The sequence below is a fragment of the Mesoplodon bidens genome (genome assembly GCF_964165515.1).
Source record: "Mesoplodon bidens genome assembly, chromosome: 1".
Taxonomy (NCBI): domain Eukaryota; kingdom Metazoa; phylum Chordata; class Mammalia; order Artiodactyla; family Ziphiidae; genus Mesoplodon; species Mesoplodon bidens.
Window position 1 is genome coordinate 7,618,942 of NC_138176.1, and position 18,174 is coordinate 7,637,115.

Here is an 18,174-nt window from a genome sequence, read left to right on the forward strand (position 1 = left end):
TCTCACAGCTCCCATTCTATACTCCAGCCCTGTAGACTTCTTTCAGTTGAATGGATGGGCCATGCTCTCTTCCCTCTGGAGTCTTAACAAATGCAATTCCTTCTGACAGAAGCACTCTTTCCCCTCTCCTAAGGTTTTGGCTTAGATGTCACTTCTTCCTGAAAGCCCTCTCCAAATGTCCAAATGAGATTAGGGTACATACTCCTCCTCTAACACCCTATACTTCCTCTCCTGAACTTATCACACTATTATTGACCTGTTAAATTATTTCTTCACTGGACCACAAGCTCACTGAGAGCCCTGACTTCTTTCCCGGTGCTTGGAAGCACACTCAATGATCGTCTGAATGCATAAATGAATGGACGAACAAACAAATAAAAGGTGAAAATGAAGACAATTCTGAAAAGCAAGTGGAGGGTGGAGCAGGTTGGACATTTGCCTTTTGAGATGTTAAGATATCTAATAAAGCCATAATTGTTTAAGCAAAAGTGTGATACTGATGTAAAAAAAAAATCAAAATAAAGAGCCTCAAAACAAATGAAGCAGAATCATTTTATTATATATGACAGAACCACCCAAATCAATGGGGAAAGAATTTATTTAATAAATCATATTAACGGAAATTATCTGTAAAAACTATTTTAATCCTTAGTTCAATCCAAAAAACTGTTGAAAAACAAAGATAAAATGTTATAACTCTCCCCACAAAAAAAAAAGGTAAAGAAAATGTGCAACAAATATGTCTGGTATATATCTGTAATATATACATTATTTATATTCATATAGACTTCATACAACTTGATAAAATCACAAAGGAAAATGAACAAAAGACATAAATCAACAATTCACAGAAAAAAATACAAATGACTAATTAAATGAGATAGCTTGCCTCCCTTAATAACAAACATCAGCAAAGATACAGCTACACAGGTACTCTCTCACACTGACAATGAGAATATAATCAGTACAGTCCTTCCAGGCAATTTACCAACATGCACAAAATACCTTTGACACGTTTCCATCATTTGATCCTGTTACCCCATTTCTGGGAACCTAAGAAAATCATTAGAAATGCTGACGATTTTGTTCATCAAAACACTATCAGAGGGCTTCCCTGGTGGCGCAGTGGTTGAGAGTCCGCCTGCCGATGCAGGGGACACGGGTTCGTGCCCCGGTCTGGGAAGATCCCACATGCCGCAGAGCGGCTGGGCCCGTGAGCCATGGCTGCTGAGCCTGCGCATCCGGAGCCTGTGCTCTGCAAGGGGAGAGGCCACAACAGTGAGAGGCCCGCCTACCGCAAAAAAAAAAAAAAAAAAAAAAAAAAAAAAAAACACTATCAGAATAAAAAATTTTCAAATAACCCAAAGGCCAATAATAAGGGCTATGTTAAAGTACAGCAACTCGAAGTCATATTACACATTCATTTTTTTAAAGATGAAAATATTTTAATTACTTCAAAATGTAAAATTCAACAAAAAGAATGTACATTATTTCAGTTACATAAAAATAAATATTAAAAAACTGAAAATACAAATGAGATTTCCTCTAGATAGTGATATTATAAACTATATTTTTTCATAGTTTTTCTTACCTCTGACATACTCTGCAATGAGTATGCTCTGCTTTTATTATTTAGAAATGAATTAAACCCTTATATACTGTTATAGGAAGTCAGTATATAATGCCAAATTTGATAAAACAAGAAATACTGCTATGTCCATCAACAGATGAATGGATAAACAAAATGTGGCATATAAATAAAATGGAACATTATTCACACTTAAAAAAAGGAAGGAAATTCTGACAGTTACAACATGAATAAACCTTGAAGACATTACACTAAATGAAATAAATAAGCCGGTCACAAAAGGACAAACACCACCGTATGATTCCACTTATATGAGGTACCCAGAGTAGTCAAATTCACAGAGACAGAAAAAAGAATGGTGGCTGCCAGGAGCCGGGAAAGGGGGACTGGGGTGTTACTGTTACTGTATACAGTTTCAGTTCTGCAACGTGGAAAAAGTTCTGCACACAGATGGTTGTTATTGATGGTTACACAACAATGTGAATGTACCAAAGCCACTGAACTGTACATTTAAAAACAGTTAAGATGCCAAATTTTGTTATGCATGCTTTACCACAATTAATTTTTTAAAAGGAAAAAATGATAAAAGGACATTATTCAGAGATATTAGAGGTCCTGCTTCAAATATCACCTATGTAGTACTCCTCCCTCCCACGAAAAAGTAAATGTTTAAATTTCATCTAATCACATCCACATTGAGACTTATTCTGTAAAACGAATGGCCTGGCCTCTGAAAATGTTAATGACATGAAGAGTAAACAGGAAAAAAACCAAAACCCCACCTGAGGCACTATTTAGATTAGAAGAGACTAAACAGATAAAACAACTAAATAAAATGGATAATCCTTGATTGAATGGGGTTGGAGCAATAGCTATTAGTGAAACTTGGTGAAATTGAATATGGACTTCAAATACGGATAATTATATTGTGTGAATATGTAGGGAAAATGTGTTTTTAAAACATACAATACTGAAATATTTAGGGGCAAAATGTCATGACATCTGTAGCTAACTCTCAAATAGTTCAGGAAAAACTCATACAGAAAGACAAATAGAGCTCGCAAATGTGGCCAAGTACTAACAATCAGAAAATCTAGGTCAAAAGCATTTGGTGTTCAATGTATTATATTTGTAACTTCTCTACTGGTTTTGAAATTTCTCAGAATGAAAGGCTGATGGATGGGGAACAGCGTGGTTACCTCCACAGATAAGGACTGAAGGTGGAGGGAAGAAAAAGAAACTTGCTTTTCTTTATAAACTCCTTCTATAACTGCTGGATTTTTATAACCCCGTGCATAGTTTACTTAATTAATGTTTAAAATTAAAGTTATTTTATGGTAAACAGTAAAGGTCCCTGGAGTCTAAATACATCTTTTTATACTTAATATTTAAACGATACTTTTGGATTTCATAATTCAATGTGTTCATTTAATATAGTGCTTTTAAAAAATGAAAGCCTTTACTCAATCAATGATGCATATTCAAATGTCACTGTCATACAATCGAGACTCACCAGACATATTCCCTTTCTCAGCATGAGGAGGCACATTATTAGCTGGCAGGCCTGTGTAATCAATCATTTATAAAAGCCAGGAATTATGTCTCAGGCAGACTAAAGGCAACCAGAAGGATACTGCAGGGGCTCTATGTCTGCCACTGCTATCCATTTGCCTTGACACACTCATTCCTGGAAGCTTCCTTGTTTTCATATCCCAGATGTCAGGAAGCACTTTGAAAAGCCAGACTAAACTGGCCACGGGGAATAAAATGTGTGTGTATTCTCTACAGATTAGAATCTTACATCGCTGAGAATTCCCACAATTCACTTAAAAACCATGACATAAAATGTTATTTTAAATCCAGAGTTCCAAAAGCACAAGAGGAAATCCTTTGAAACTTGAAAACAAGATAGAACTAGCTGAAGATAATACTCCTTTCACAGTGCTAAAAATAATTCTATTACCTGTAATATCAACTACCTTGGACAGGAAGGAGATTCACAACCAAGAATGTGTATGGAGTGAAAAGGCACCGCAGTTTTTAGAGCTACAAGCACACATCCCATGTAAGAGCATCACACAAAGTTAACCAAGGACATACAAGGCATTGCCAGCATTCTAGCAGCTTACTTTCCTTTTATGGATGCAGTGCCAAAGATCTGCTGCAGGAGTCCACATATATTTTGGATTCTATTAAAAGCTTTTAATAGAATATTTTAACTCAAACCATTTTTTTAATGTTTTTAAAAAGTGCGATGGTTTTAAATGTCAAAGACTAAGAAGACTTTTCTCAGGCTCCACATTCATTTATATGTAAAGCAATATATGAAGGGAAAAGGGACACTAAATATGAGTATCTTTTAGAACAGTCTGGTGTCAATATAAAATCAAATTCATAATCAAACAAAATGGCCCATCATACAACCATAACTTAAAATGAAGCAATTCTACAGGGCAGGAAAAATTCTGAAGGTGGAAAATATTGTCCAAACAGCTAAGGTATACCAAGTATAAGCAAACACAAGTAAAGCAAACAGAACAAATACTAGAGAAATGCCATACTAAAAATCAAGCCCAAATAATGTGGCTTAGCTATGGAATGATGAGAAATATTAGCAAGTGATAGATTACCTTGGGACACAGCAATCAACTTCACATAGGCATACTTATTTAGTTGACTAGGAAAAAAGGACTGAAAACATTAATATTCATAGGCATCAAACATCATTCAAAAGTTCCAGTAAGAGTATCCCTTTCAACCATATCAAGCAAGAAAAACCACTGTGAATAAGAAATATATGGTCTTCATCTACTGTTCCTGGCACATACCTCCTAAAACCCTTGTAATTTCCTATATAAGAGCCATAAGGGTGTCTTTTGTTGTAATATTTAGTTTTGTTCTCAGTTCCTAAAGAGCTCCAGAATGATAAAGAAGAAATAAATAGGAGTCTTTGGTTGCTCATAGAGCAAGCCCCCTTCAAGCACCTCTGAGTTTATGTTAATGAGGTAACTTCTGGAAAGCCCCTAAGGATGGAGGCTGGTTACCAGGGGAACAAACCCAGTGATTAGAAGGTTGTAACTTTCAGCCCCACACCACCCTCACCTCCTGGGAGGGGAGAGGGGCTTGAGGCTCAAACAATCACCAATGTCCAATGATTTAATCCATCTTGCCCCCATAAAAATCCCCGATACGGGGTCTGGAGAGCTTCCAGGTTGGTGAACCCGTAGAGGTGCTGCGAGAGTAGCGGCCCAGAGAGGACACGGAAAGCCTGCCCTATGCACCTCTTCCACCTGGTTGATCCTGGGGCATATCCTTTTATAATAAACCAGTAATCTAGTAAGTAAAATGTTTTCCCAGGTTCTGAAAGCTGTTCCACCAAATTATTTGAGCCCAAGGAGGTGACTGTGGGAACCTACAATTTATAGCCTACAATCAGAAACACAGGTGACAACCTGGACGAGCAACTGGCATCTGAAGGGGGTAGGGAGGAAGGGAGGCAGTATTGTGGGACTGAGCCCTTAACCTGTGGGATCTGATGCTACTTCCAGGTAGAGTCAGAATTGAGTTAAATTGTAAAATGCCCTGCTGGTGTCTGGAGAATCTGAGAATATCTTGGTTTGGGAATCTGCTCCCACCTTGCCCCCACCGACACACACACATACATTTGGTGGCCATTACTGCTAAGAATGTAGTGTAAGGCTAGAGACACAAAGAAGTGAGTTTTTACTTACAAACACACCTATATACCACCTTTGTCTAGAGAAGGATAACAACACGGCTGCATCGCACTGCGTCAGTAAGCCTCTCTGTGCCTCAGTTTCTCCCACTGTATAAAATAACAAAACAATGACTCTGGTTTTGTCACAGAACCAGTGAAGGTTAAGTTAAATTTTTCTGAAATTGTCAAATTAAGATGCTATTTGTAATTTTTTTTAATGTTATTTGTATTAATTTCCTATTGCTGCTTCAAACAAATTACTACAAATTTAGTGACTTAAAACAATACAAATTTTTTATCTTAAAATTTGGGAGAGGTCAGAAGTTCCACATGGGTCTTACTGGGCTAAAATCAAGGTGCACTCCACAGGGAGGCTCTAAGGGAGTTTTGCCTTTTCCAGCTTCTAGAGGTTGCCCACATTCCTTAGCTAAGGGCCCCCGCATCACTAAAACCTCTGCTTTTCCACCGTCACATCTCATTCTCCCATCTCTCTCCTTTGCTGATTAAGGACCCATATTACACTGGGCCCACCTGGATAACCTGGGATAACCTCTCCATCTCAAGGCCCTTAATTACATCTGCAAAATCCCTTTTGCCAAGTAAAGTAACATATTCATAGGTTCTGGGGATTAGGATTTAGACATTTTGGGGGGCCGGAGTGCAATATTCTACCTGTCACACTATTTAAATCAGTCATGTATATCAGAGAAAACCCAAAGGGGGTGGGGAGAAGCGCCCACAAGGAAGTCAAGTACTGGGCAAGTAAAAAATACAAATTTGGACACTACCTCATCTTTAATACTGTATTTTTCAAGATACCTAATGTTTTGTGTTTTTAGACAAGTCATCGATAAAATACCTCTGTGGAGCAAATTAATAATTTTTAAGGCTGAAGGAGTACTTACTGAACTAGAAAACAAGTTTCTTCTAATTTTTTCTTTACAATAACTTATATGCCTTGAGTTACCTTTAGAGTTAAAAAGTCAGCCACAAAGATATCTGAATAAATGGATAAAATCACCATTGTGTCTTATGTCAAGAAATTCCTTTTCTGTTTTGTTCTGACGTGGTAGTTTTCTTGGTCTAAACCAACTTATCATCACGCCAGCACACAGCACCACTATCTCTCAAAAACTCACCTTCTACGACTTTTTCTTCCATTGACGTTAATCTGATTCTGTTTGGGTTAGTGCACAACACTCCGTTCATCTGACCAGACACTGTATCTCAAAACTAGGAATTTAAAAAGTCATCGTAGAAGGTTACACACTGCAACAGATTTTTCTAGATGCAATATTGTGATTTATAGGAAAAATTATCATTCAGATGACTAAATATATATGTTTGATCTTCATCCACAATTCCTGGCTCACAGTTTCCCAAAACCCTTAGAATTTCCTGAGTGATAAAAGTAGTGGGGTAGTATCTGGTTTCTGGTCCTCAGCTCCTGAAAACACTTCAGGGAAGGTGACTTTTGGATCCCACCCCCAGGGTGGGAGCTGGTTGCCAGGGGATTAGAGGGTTGGGACTTTCAGTCCCACCCACTATGCCACCCTGACCTCCAGAGAGGGGAGAGAGGCCAGAGATCGCCAGTGACCAATGATTTAATCAACGATGCCTATGTAATGAGGCCTCCATAAACCCCCAAAAGGACAGGGTCTGGAGAGTTTTCAGGCTGGTGAACACACAGAGATGTGAGGAGAGTGGCACGCTTGGGAAGAGCACCATGGAAGCTCCACGCCCTTCTCCAGACCTTGCCCTCTGTACATCTCTTCCATCTAGATGTTCATCTGTATCCTTTATCATATACCCTTTTATAATAAACCAGTAACCTAGTAAGTAAACTGTTTCTCTGAGTTACGTGGGGCGTTCCAGCAAATTAATCAAACCCAAGGTGGGGGGTCGTGGGAGCCTCTGATTTATAGCCAATTGGTCAGAAGTACAGGTCAACAACCTGGGCTTGTGACTGGCATCTGGCATCTGAAGTGGAGGGAGGTCGTGTGGGGCTGAGCCCTTCACCTGCGGAATCTGATTCTACCTCTGGGTAGACAGTGTCAGAACTGAGCTGAATTCTTGGACACCCTGCTGGTGTCTGAGAATTGCCTGTTGACGTATGAGGAAGCTCCCCACCACACAGACACAGAGACACACACACACACACACACGCTGGAACTGGGCCTGGGAACCCTTTTCACCAGAGGAGGAAAAATAACACTAATACAACCTTAAAAATTTACTTCCTTGAGAAAAACCATCCATATACATGATTTTTCTTTTTTTTTTTTTTTTTTTGCGATACGCGGGCCTCTCACTGTTGTGGCCTCTCCCGTTGCGGAGCACAGGCTCCGGACGCGCAGGCTCAGCGACCATGGCTCATGGGTCCAGCCGCTCTGCGGCACGTGGGATCTTCTCGGACCGGGGCACGAACCCGTGTCCCCTGCATCGGCAGGCGGACTCTCAACCACTGCGCCACCAAGGAAGCCCATATATACATGATTTTTAATACCAATACCAAAGTAAACTGAAAAGAACATTTTAAAATGTAATAAGCCTATACACTGCTAATTTTGGTTAAAATGAAAAAAGTGTTAATGAAACCAAATACACAAATATCAATACATTCTGACATGTTTAACACCATGCAAGTTTTAGATACTTCAACAGTTACATCTGACACTCTGGAGTGGACACCTATACATAACACTGTATACAGCTTTCCAGTAAGGGGGCCAAAATACAGTTGGCATCAATACAGAAAACAACTGCCACAAATATTAATTTTCAACAGTTATGAGAAAGGGGGAAACATTAGATCAAATATAACAATATTTTTGTAGACCACGAGCAAGAAAAAGTTAATTCTAATGTACTGCCTACGTTTTAAGAATCATATAAATTTTTAGACACATCAAAACCTTGCTCAGTAAGAAGACTACAAAATCCTCATGACTCCATTTCAACATATGCTCCTTGATAAAGAGATTCTGGTTAAGCTCGTAAGTCAGTGATTCTCAACAGGCTACACCAGTACATACTGCGGGCCCCCCCCAAAGCTTGGGAGCAACGGCGATGTTACTAATTCATATGTTCTCCATAATGCCATTGCCATGGGGCAAACTGAACATTTCAGCATAAAAATTCCAGTTTCAACGTGCACCTGTTACATGAGCACGATTCTTTTCCCCCCGACGCCTTCAACAGCACTCCCTCCCGCTGCCTCCCAATCTCAAACCCTTCCCATCTTTGTTAGCAGGATCACTAGACAAGCTAAATGGAAGAAAGATGCAGCTATTTAAGGCAAAATGCCAAATAGGAAGCAACACGTCCAATGACAACTGAATAAAAACTTTTCAAGTAAAAACTTTGATTTAGGACTCTAGGTATAGAAAACACTACCATCTTTTTCCTTATATATTCACCAAGTTATCAAATATTCATCAGGAAGACGGAGAAATTAAATATAAAGAAAACTGACTTTAGACTCTTCATATCCACAGACTGCCTAGTGATAAACTGAGGCCTCTCTACTCTTTCCAATAAAACCCTATGACAGGACCTACGTGCTCTGTCTTCACCTGACAGGAAGAAGCCAAGTTGGCTCCCAGCGGGTTGAGCTCCAGGTAGTCCGTAAGGTGAAAAGTGCAGAAAGCTAGGAAGAAGGCAAAGAATTAAGAAATTCAGGAGAAAAGCAAAAACGTTTATTTGCTTTGGAAGGTCTATTTGTCCAGATTCCAGTTTCCACAAATGTTTATTCACTCATTAACCAAAATTTCAATGCCTGCTATGTATCAGGCAATGTTTTAGGTACTAGCAAACAGACAAACAAAACAGACAAAATTCCTGGCCTTCAGAAAGCTTAAGTTCTAAGCAAGAGACAGACACATAAGGTGACTTCTAACATGTGTATTAGGAGGTAACAAGTGTTGTGAAGAAAATTAAAGTTGGGGGAAGAGAGGACAGGACAGGGCTGAAATGTGAGGCCTCACAGAGAAGGTGACGTGAGAAAACACCTGAAAGAAGTAAATTAGCTAAGCCTGCAATCTAGAGAAACCAATCCAGGCAGAGGAAGGAGCAAGTACGAAGCTTGAGGCTTATTTGCAGACAAGAAAGGTGGCTAGGGGGCAGGAGTGAATGAGCGAGGTTGAGAGTAATAGATAAGGTTAGAGGGAAACGTGTGTTTGTATAAAAGTGGGGAAAGCAGGTGTGGCACAGAAAGCAGAGAGAGCCTATAAAACTGGCTTTTACTCTGAGCAACACAGCGAGAATCACTGGAGGGTTCTGAGCAAAGTTTACAAGAGCAGCTCCTCTTCAGAGAACAGTGTGTAAAGGAGGACACAGACAGAGAGGGGACCCTGGCCTGGACCAGTGTAGCGCGAGGCGGCCAGATTCTGGGTATATATATATATATATATATATATATTTTTTTTTTTTTTTTTTTTTTTTTTTTTGCAGTGCACGGGCCTCTCACTGTTGTGGCCTCTCCCGTTGCAGAGCCCAGGCTCCGGACGCGCAGGCTCAGTGGCCATGGCTCACGGGCCCAGCCGCTCCGCGGCATATGGGATCTTCCCGGACCGGGGCACGAACCCGTGTCCCCTGCATCGGCAGGCGGACTCTCAACCACTGCACCACCAGGGAAGCCCTCTGGGTATATTTTGAAGACAAAGCCAGTGAGAATGGAGTATAAGAGAAAAAGAAGAAAACCAAGGATGACCAAGGCTCTGGACGCAGCAAGTAAAATGATGAACTTGCCATCACCTGAGATGGGGGGAGTGAGAGAATAGATTTGAGAGACCAGTTCAGTTTTTTAGCCTCACTGAGTTTGAAATATTACATATTCAAGAGAAGATGTTGTATAGGCGGCCGCTGGATATGAGAGTCCAGGGCTCAGGCATACAAAAGTTATTATACAGATTTAATCTGAGATTCTTATCTGACCCTGTAACTTTTCAAGGGATCAACTTGGGATCACAAATTTAAATGTTCTTCTAAAGGGCAACTGATTCAATACGACAGCAGAACTAAAACGGTATGTTAGGTAGTGTTGCCTTATCTCTAGAGACATTATCATCTGTCCAGTGGGAAAGGTAGACCATGATTAGCACTGACATGACCTCCCAGAAAATAACCTGGCACCAAACCGCTTACACTCCAGAGACAAGAGCACATTTAAATTCACACCTCTGCCGTTACCACTTCACTCCCACTCCCAGATTCCATTTTTACTGGTGTCAGGTTTTGGCACCAGTAAAACGTTGGACGTTGGATGTCCCCAACCTCCTCTCATCACATAAGATAATGTGACCTATGTGAAACTTATACCCAACAGTCATGTAAAAGACACTTACTTAATACCGTGGAAGCTTCCGCTTTACCCTTCTCAATACTGAATCTTCCTCATTCCCATTTTACCAGGTACAAAGCTGAGGCTGAGATTTTTTTTATTTCAATTTCAAATGGGAAAGTCTCACATTTTATACTTAGTATAAAGTTTATGCACAGTATACATTTTATACTTAGTGTATGTACTTTGGAGATGATTTTTTAAGTATATGTGCTGCCAGAGCAAACACTAAGATAGTTTTCTTAAATGCCTAACATCGATAAACCATAATATACCATATCTAATGAAATCTGGAGAGCAAAAGACAGGTAGAAAGGGAGAAATAAAGAATACTTTTCGGAGACTTCCCCAGCGGTCCAGTGGTTAAGACTCCGCCTTCCACTGCAGGGGGCGCGGGTTCGATCCCTGATGGGGGAACTAAGATCCCGCATGCCACACAGTGTGGCCAAAAAAACAAAAAAAAAAAGATTAATTTTCAATACTTGTGGACTTCCGTTAACCCAACACAATGTAAACAACTAAAAGTTTTTAACCTATTTCAAGGATATTTACAAATCAGGATATGACTACCCAATAAAGACAGAGCCATAATCTTTCTACATCAGTTGAGAACCATATTATGAAGTGAATAGTCAAAAATATTTGCTGATAGGAAAGACAGAATCCACATTACCAAGAACCAATTACAATCAATCCTTGGCCCTAAGAACCTAGAAACTCTGGAGTATGTGGGAATGCGGATTTAATGACAAAGAAACTGTTTTATAAATGAAATAAGACCAAATTTAATATTGGTCCTACTGGGAGAAGTTTTTGTTCAGCTGTAAGAATGCAAAGAGGTACAAGGATGGTTACCCAAAAGAAGTAGATATATGTAAAGAAATAAAGGCAGCACCAAGAAGACACAACAGTCACAAAGACAAGAAATAATAATCATAAAGACAAAGATATATTGATTGGTCTAACGTGTGTGTCAAGGGGAGAAAATAATTCAAAGCAAGAGTTCTTATCATACGATACACTAACTTGAAGAAACAGTGACCCCAAAAGAGATTAAAAATCACTGCAGTGTAGTTCATTACCATCTATAAATTTACATGTACTATAACACCACCTTGTAGTTAGCATTTACATAGTACGCTACTGCCTGCAAAAATAATTTTAAGAGTGTTCCAAAAGGCATACAGGTAATTAAAGGACAATCACACCTAGATAAAAAAGATCACATAATGTAAGATTCCATTTATATGGAACATTCAGAATAGGTATATCCACTGAAACAGAAAGCAGACTGGTGATTACCAGGGACTTGGGGGAGGAGAAAATGTGGAGTAACTGTTTAAATGGGTATAGAGTTTCCTTTGGGGTGATGAAAATGTTTCAGAACTAGACAGAGGTTGTGGTTGTACAACACTGTGGATACACTAAATGCCACTGAATTGTTCATTTTCAAAATGATGAATTTTATGTTATGTGAATTTGACCTCAATTTTTAAAAATTCATAATAAATAAAACCCTTTTGTAGCTTCTGGTTTAAAAAAAAAAAGACATTCACACCATCTGTGGTACCTCAATTTGGGGAGAGAAAAAAATCAATGGGATGTAATGGGACAGCACAGATGGCTGAAGACAGCTCAGTGTGCTTTCATCCCTCGTCCTCAGGACAGGAGAACACTGGAGCTAACAGTTACTAAGTGCCTGCTGTGTCTGGTGTTCAGAAGGGCTCATCAGCTGGGACTTTTTTTTTTTTGGCCAGGACAAAACTAAAATTAAAAAACTGAGATTTCTTGAAATCTACTCTTAGGACTTGCAGGTTCATATAGTTATGTATTCCATGTTCTTGGGGCTATATTCAGGGTGATAAACAAAAGAAATTAGTACTGAAAAAATATATATACACAGCTAAGCCATGTTGAAGGCTTAGCTATTGTTCCACACAGATTTAACTTTAGTAGTTACTCAAAATTTTCTTTACAAAACTTAATGTCAGGGCTTCCCTGGTGGCGCAGTGGTTGAGAGTCCGCCTGCCGATGCAGGGGACACGGGTTCGTGCCCCGGGAAGATCCCACATGCCGCAGAGCGGCTGGGCCTGTGAGCCATGGCCGCTGAGCCTGCGCGTCCGGAGCCTGTGCTCCACAACGGGAGAGGCCACAACAGTGAGAGGCCCGCGTACCGCAAAAAAAAAAAAACAACTTAATGTCCAAGTAAGCACCCCATCCAAATAATTTAAATCACATAATTCAAATAGCTAACCTATTCAAAAAAAAGAGAGGGGTTGGGAAAAAAATACAGAGGAGTCCAGCAACTGCTTTTGTGAAGTACATCACGAATAACTAACTCACAAGGTCAACATCTGGAGGAAACCTTACTCTCTCAACATGTCTCTGTCCCTGAACAGCTCTGAGCCAGAGACTGAGACCAATATCCGGAGTTTCCTTAGGAAAGCACTAAAACATAAAACACACAAATCATAATTTGAACTATGGAATCAGCTGGCCACGTGAAATCAGTTCCAAAAAGTTTGCAAATATTCACTACATGACATTCATGTTAAGTTAACATCAGTATTTTCAAGGTCAATATTATGTTTGTTCAACTTCTTGGAGTCACACATTTTTGTGATATTTTTAACATCTGACTAAAGCTTCTATCATCACAAGACGCTCTCACTGTTTACAAACACTCTGAAGCAGCAGCTGGTGTTCCTCAGTCACATCTTGTTACAATAAACAGAGTAGCAGTTTTAAACTCCAGGTATACGGTTTACTACTGATATGTAAAAATCTTTGCTATAACTTAGAAGTTTTTCTCTCTAATGATGGAAAGACACATGCACAATGAAATGGGAGGCAATTTAAGACAACGTTATGACAAGATCACAAATACAGAGATTCTTATGCATGCATACTGGGAGTATAGCTATCATGCTGAATGAACTAAATACTAAATAATACTGACCTTCCTTATATCTTTCATGTCATTTTTAATATCTTTTCCCATTCCATTCAAAAAATGAAGAAACTTACCCACACAAGCATTGAGGAACAGCCAATCAGTCTTTTTCATCCTGTTTTTAATTTGCTTTAGTTTTTTGAAGTCCACTTCAAGTTCCTCCTTGCTGCCAACAGCACCAGCCAACTCAATCCTCTGAAAATCCATTTTCATCTCAGAGTCCCGTTTCGTAGTCGGCGGTGATCTTCTTTGGCTGTTGCCACTGCTACAGCTTCCTCTCCATCGAGCTCTGTCTTGCTCATTTATTATTGAAGAAGCCTCTTCCGTCTCTGCCAACTCGATTGCTTCAATATTATTAGGTCTGGGATGATCGCAAACAACACATTTTTTAGCTTTGGCCCAGTTTTCATATGTGCAAATAGAACAAGTCCAATGCTGGGTCCTTGTGTTCAGTTTATTTCTATCATTGTATTCCTCGCAAGGGTCAACAGAAAAAGCAACTGGTCTTGAGCCAGATCCTGAGGATTGAGGAGATTCTGTGGGGCTCCTGGTCCTACGCTGGGATAAACACTGAGTGCATCTGATTGCTCTTGGCCAGTTCAAATATGTGCACATGTGGCATGACCATTTATTTGCATTTTCCATGCTGTACGAAGACTTAACCCTTGGTCTTGCGCTAGAGTCTGGACATATCAAAGGACTACTTCCTCCTTCGGTGCCGGAAGGATCCCAATCTCTACCGACATCACTTGAACCACTTTTAAATGGATCTTCTGTAATAATTGTTCCACTAGGTCTTTGGGCACGACACATAGTACACTTGATTGCAGACGGCCAGTTTTCATACGTACAGTATTCACAAGCCCACTTAATTCCACGTTCTGACATTGTGCACTTCTTTAAGTGAGTTATGTCAGGCAGGAAGCTATAAATAATTAGGACATGGTTATTAAAACAATAACTACATAATCCCACCCCTGAAAACATGCCCAAAATATAAAAGTACCCTTCAACTTATAAAACTTCAATTTCTCAAAAGATGCATGTAACATTTCACACTCAACTACCTTTTCTTAACATTTCCAGAGAGATACTGGACGTAAGTTCCCAAAGAAAAGTCTTAGACCTGGGGATTTAATGAAACTGTACTTTGGAACGCAAGAGGAAAGGCAGAAGATAAAAGGAGGTTTACTCTAAGAGGGAATGAGGTTAAATCAGGAATCCTCTAACAGAAATGTTTAATCTCAGCCAGGTCATCACCATCAATTTAGAAAAATAACCAATCGTTAAAAGATTCAAAGGGAAGGGACAAAACACAAACCAAGTATCTTAAACACATAACCATTCTCAAATTACGAGCCACATAGACTATTATGCTTTCTAGGTATATAGTACCACAATGTTTGATTCACTAAAGAATTCAGAAAATCAAACAGTCAACTCTATCATTCTTGCTAAGGGAGAAAAGCAGCCTAAACGTGCTGATTATCCACTGCTCTTAATAAGCACAGGTACAAAAGAAAGACGTTAAGTAGTAAGCCTTACAATTAACAAAGTAACACTGTGACACAGAGATAAAGTTCCTTGATAGCCTATATCCTCAAAATCTTGTTCTGTCTTGAGTGCAGAAAATTAAAACTGCACATCACCTATACTTGGGACAATCAACTGAGGAAACATCCCTGACAGAACAACTAGCATAATCGCTCCAATATAATTTTGAATATTTATACTCAAAATATTCAATATTTAAAATATACTCAAAATTCAATTCATATTAAAAACATATTAACTATTTAAAAGGCTCCTAGGATTCTACACTGGGCTTCCTAACACTGCAATACAATGAAGACTATTATTTAATGACAATAATTTATAAATGAAGCAACTTGCACAGCAAATGTAATAATAATTTTTTTAAATGGCCTGAATTTAGACACTGGCCACTAAAGCCAGCCTCTGCATTTTCTTAAATCCCTTCTCAACTAAATTAGTATCATCCTGCCACCTATTTGTAACCAGAAAAGTGAAAGAAATTCTAGGCAGAGTAATAGAAGCTTCTCCTTCTCATACTCAGGGATTTTTCCTGAACCTGGAAAGCAAAATCTTTCACTTTATAAGTGTAGTATTATGTCCCTGCTTGCCAAGTCCTCACCCCTTTTACAGTGTAAACTTCGTTAAGAGGACAAATTCACTGTAAGAGAGGCTACTATTTAATAGCTAAAATAAAAATCACACTTACTAAGATTTTAGTTTCCATGCTATAGCCTCCACCTTGCACATGGTCAGAATAAAAGTACAGCTTATAAATCAGACCAAAGACAAGATTCAGTCGTCATGCTGGCTCAGATTCTGACTTCCTCAGGAGATACTGCAAAACGTGATAAGTAGTTCTGTATGACTGTGAATAGCTATTCCTGTAAAGGAGACCAAAACTGCATTTCACTTGAAGCCTGTTACTTTATCCAAAAGTATTTATTTTTTTAAAAGGCTTTATTTTGATAAATTCTCTATTTTAATCCTACTCATTTATTTTAATAATGGACTACTATATTCAGAGTTTTAATTTAACACAGCAATAAAATCAGCTGATTGGGCTGGTCAGTCAAATCAGACATAGGAAAGATATCTTCCCCTAAAACCTTAAACATATGTGTGTGTGCACTATTATTATCATTAATCTTAAATTGGTAGTCCTAATAAGTTAATTCCTACTGAATTACTTGTTATTATTGAAGGGGGAAAGGGGGCATAAACCAAGTAAACAGAAAAAGCAAAAATATATAGCTTATATTTAACTTTGAAGTCTTCTTCTCCTTCAGCAACTTTATCTTCCTCTAACCCAGGTAATTTATATTTATCTGCTTAGATTTTTCACTTTAGTTTGTACATACTGATTAAACACCATTTGACAGCGATCCAAAGGTGTGTTGAGGGGCAAAGACTATAATCATAAAAGCATCCATAAAATGGACAATTGAGATTTAATGGCAACTTTCATATTCATTAGGCAGTTTCTTCCTTTGGTTTCTCAGGAATTAAATATAAATAAATTACTTGCTCATGCTATTGTAAACTAAAATGAGCAAGCAGAAACTTATGACAAAAACAAATGACATGGGGCCTCCCTGGTGGCGCAGTGGTTGAGAGTCCGCCTGCCGATGCAGGGGACGCGGGCTCGTGCCCCGGTCCGGGAAGATCCCACATGCCACGGAGCGGCTGGGCCCGTGAGCCATAGCCGCTGAGCCTGCACGTCTGAAGCCTGTGCTCCGCAATGGGAGAGGCCACAGCAGTTGAGAGGCCCGCGTACATCAAAGAAAATAATAAATAAAGTCTAAAAAAAAAAAAAAATTAAATAATGAACATATCCAAGGCTATAAGTAATTTCAGTATTTCATTTAAAATATTCACATTCCAAAATTCATGCTTGCTTTGTTAAGTCTTACTTTGATGTAGGCTCAACTAAATACTCTGTGGCCTTACATTAACTAATCTTCATGGAATTAATGTGCCAGCATAACATACTTAAATGTTCATGTCTGACAAAAAACAAACAAAAGAGAAACCTGTCATTAAAAAATAAAGAATCATTGTCATATATGCCTGGTAAATAGCCTACCCCTCCCAAAAATTCAGGTAACTGAGCAATACCAAAACCAAGCTCAAGAGTTTTGGGACTTCCCTGGCGGTCCAGTGCTTCCAATGCAGGGGGCACGGGTTCGATCCCTGGTGGGGGAACTAAGATCACACATGCTGCGTGGTGCGGCCAAAAAATTAAAAAAGAGTCTTAAGATAAGTGCATTATATTAGATGACGATGTACACGGTACCAACTCTATGGAGAATTAAGACGTTGTCTTAGGATTACTGTTTTTTCATAACCAAAAGCTAAAATTCATTGGAGAGGATTATCTGAGAGAGTCATCTGTACCTGTGGTAACAGTAAATGGAATGGAAGAGTAAAGATAACATCAGTTCAACTATGTGATTTTGCATTATTGAGGTGAAATTAACAGAGTACACTTTTTCTACCAGATGTCAAACAGAACATGAAATAACTTTTAATAGCAAACAGCTCTGAGAGTTAATAATGTGCATTGAAATAAAACAATTACTAAATATCTTTCAAGTTAACATATATTCATATACCCAAGTAAATTTAATTTACAAGTCTACTTCTGCATAAAATACAGATTTCCAAATTCTAGCCAGTGAATCATACTTCAATTCATCGGTACACAAAGAAACAATAAAATCTGTATAACATGGATCTTCTTTAAGCAGAGCTAGACACAAGTGCTACTCTTAAAACAAATATTCCTTGGTTCAAATGCAGTATCAGCAGATCCCATCTTGTGGATCAAAGAGTCCATGAATCTATTTATACATCAACCTCTACCTGCAGACAGACTGAATAATGTCTCCAAGTATAGCAACCATTTTCTAGTATTAGATTCATAACTGCTTTTGATTATATACTTCCCAGCTCAAACAATAATAAAAGCATGAGCATTATGATGTATGGGTTAGTGGCGGGAAAGGGAGGGCTCATAACTGAGCATTTTTTACACTGTC

At 38.8% G+C, this 18,174-nt stretch overlaps 1 protein-coding gene across 2 annotated transcripts in view; it reads right to left on the minus strand.

Moving 5' to 3' along the window:
* Positions 1-18,174, minus strand: part of ZRANB1 (zinc finger RANBP2-type containing 1) — a 63,311-nt gene that overhangs the window by 32,340 nt on the left and 12,797 nt on the right. Inside the window, exon 2 of one of the 2 annotated variants that reach the window (XM_081231298.1) lies at positions 13,675-14,525. In XM_081231298.1, coding sequence (XP_081087424.1) covers positions 13,675-14,488 — 814 coding nt within the window. In that variant the 5' untranslated portion in view covers positions 14,489-14,525. Of the gene's footprint in view, positions 1-13,674; positions 14,526-18,174 lie in introns of those variants that run through there. The other variant, XM_081231299.1, reaches the window with a different exon arrangement.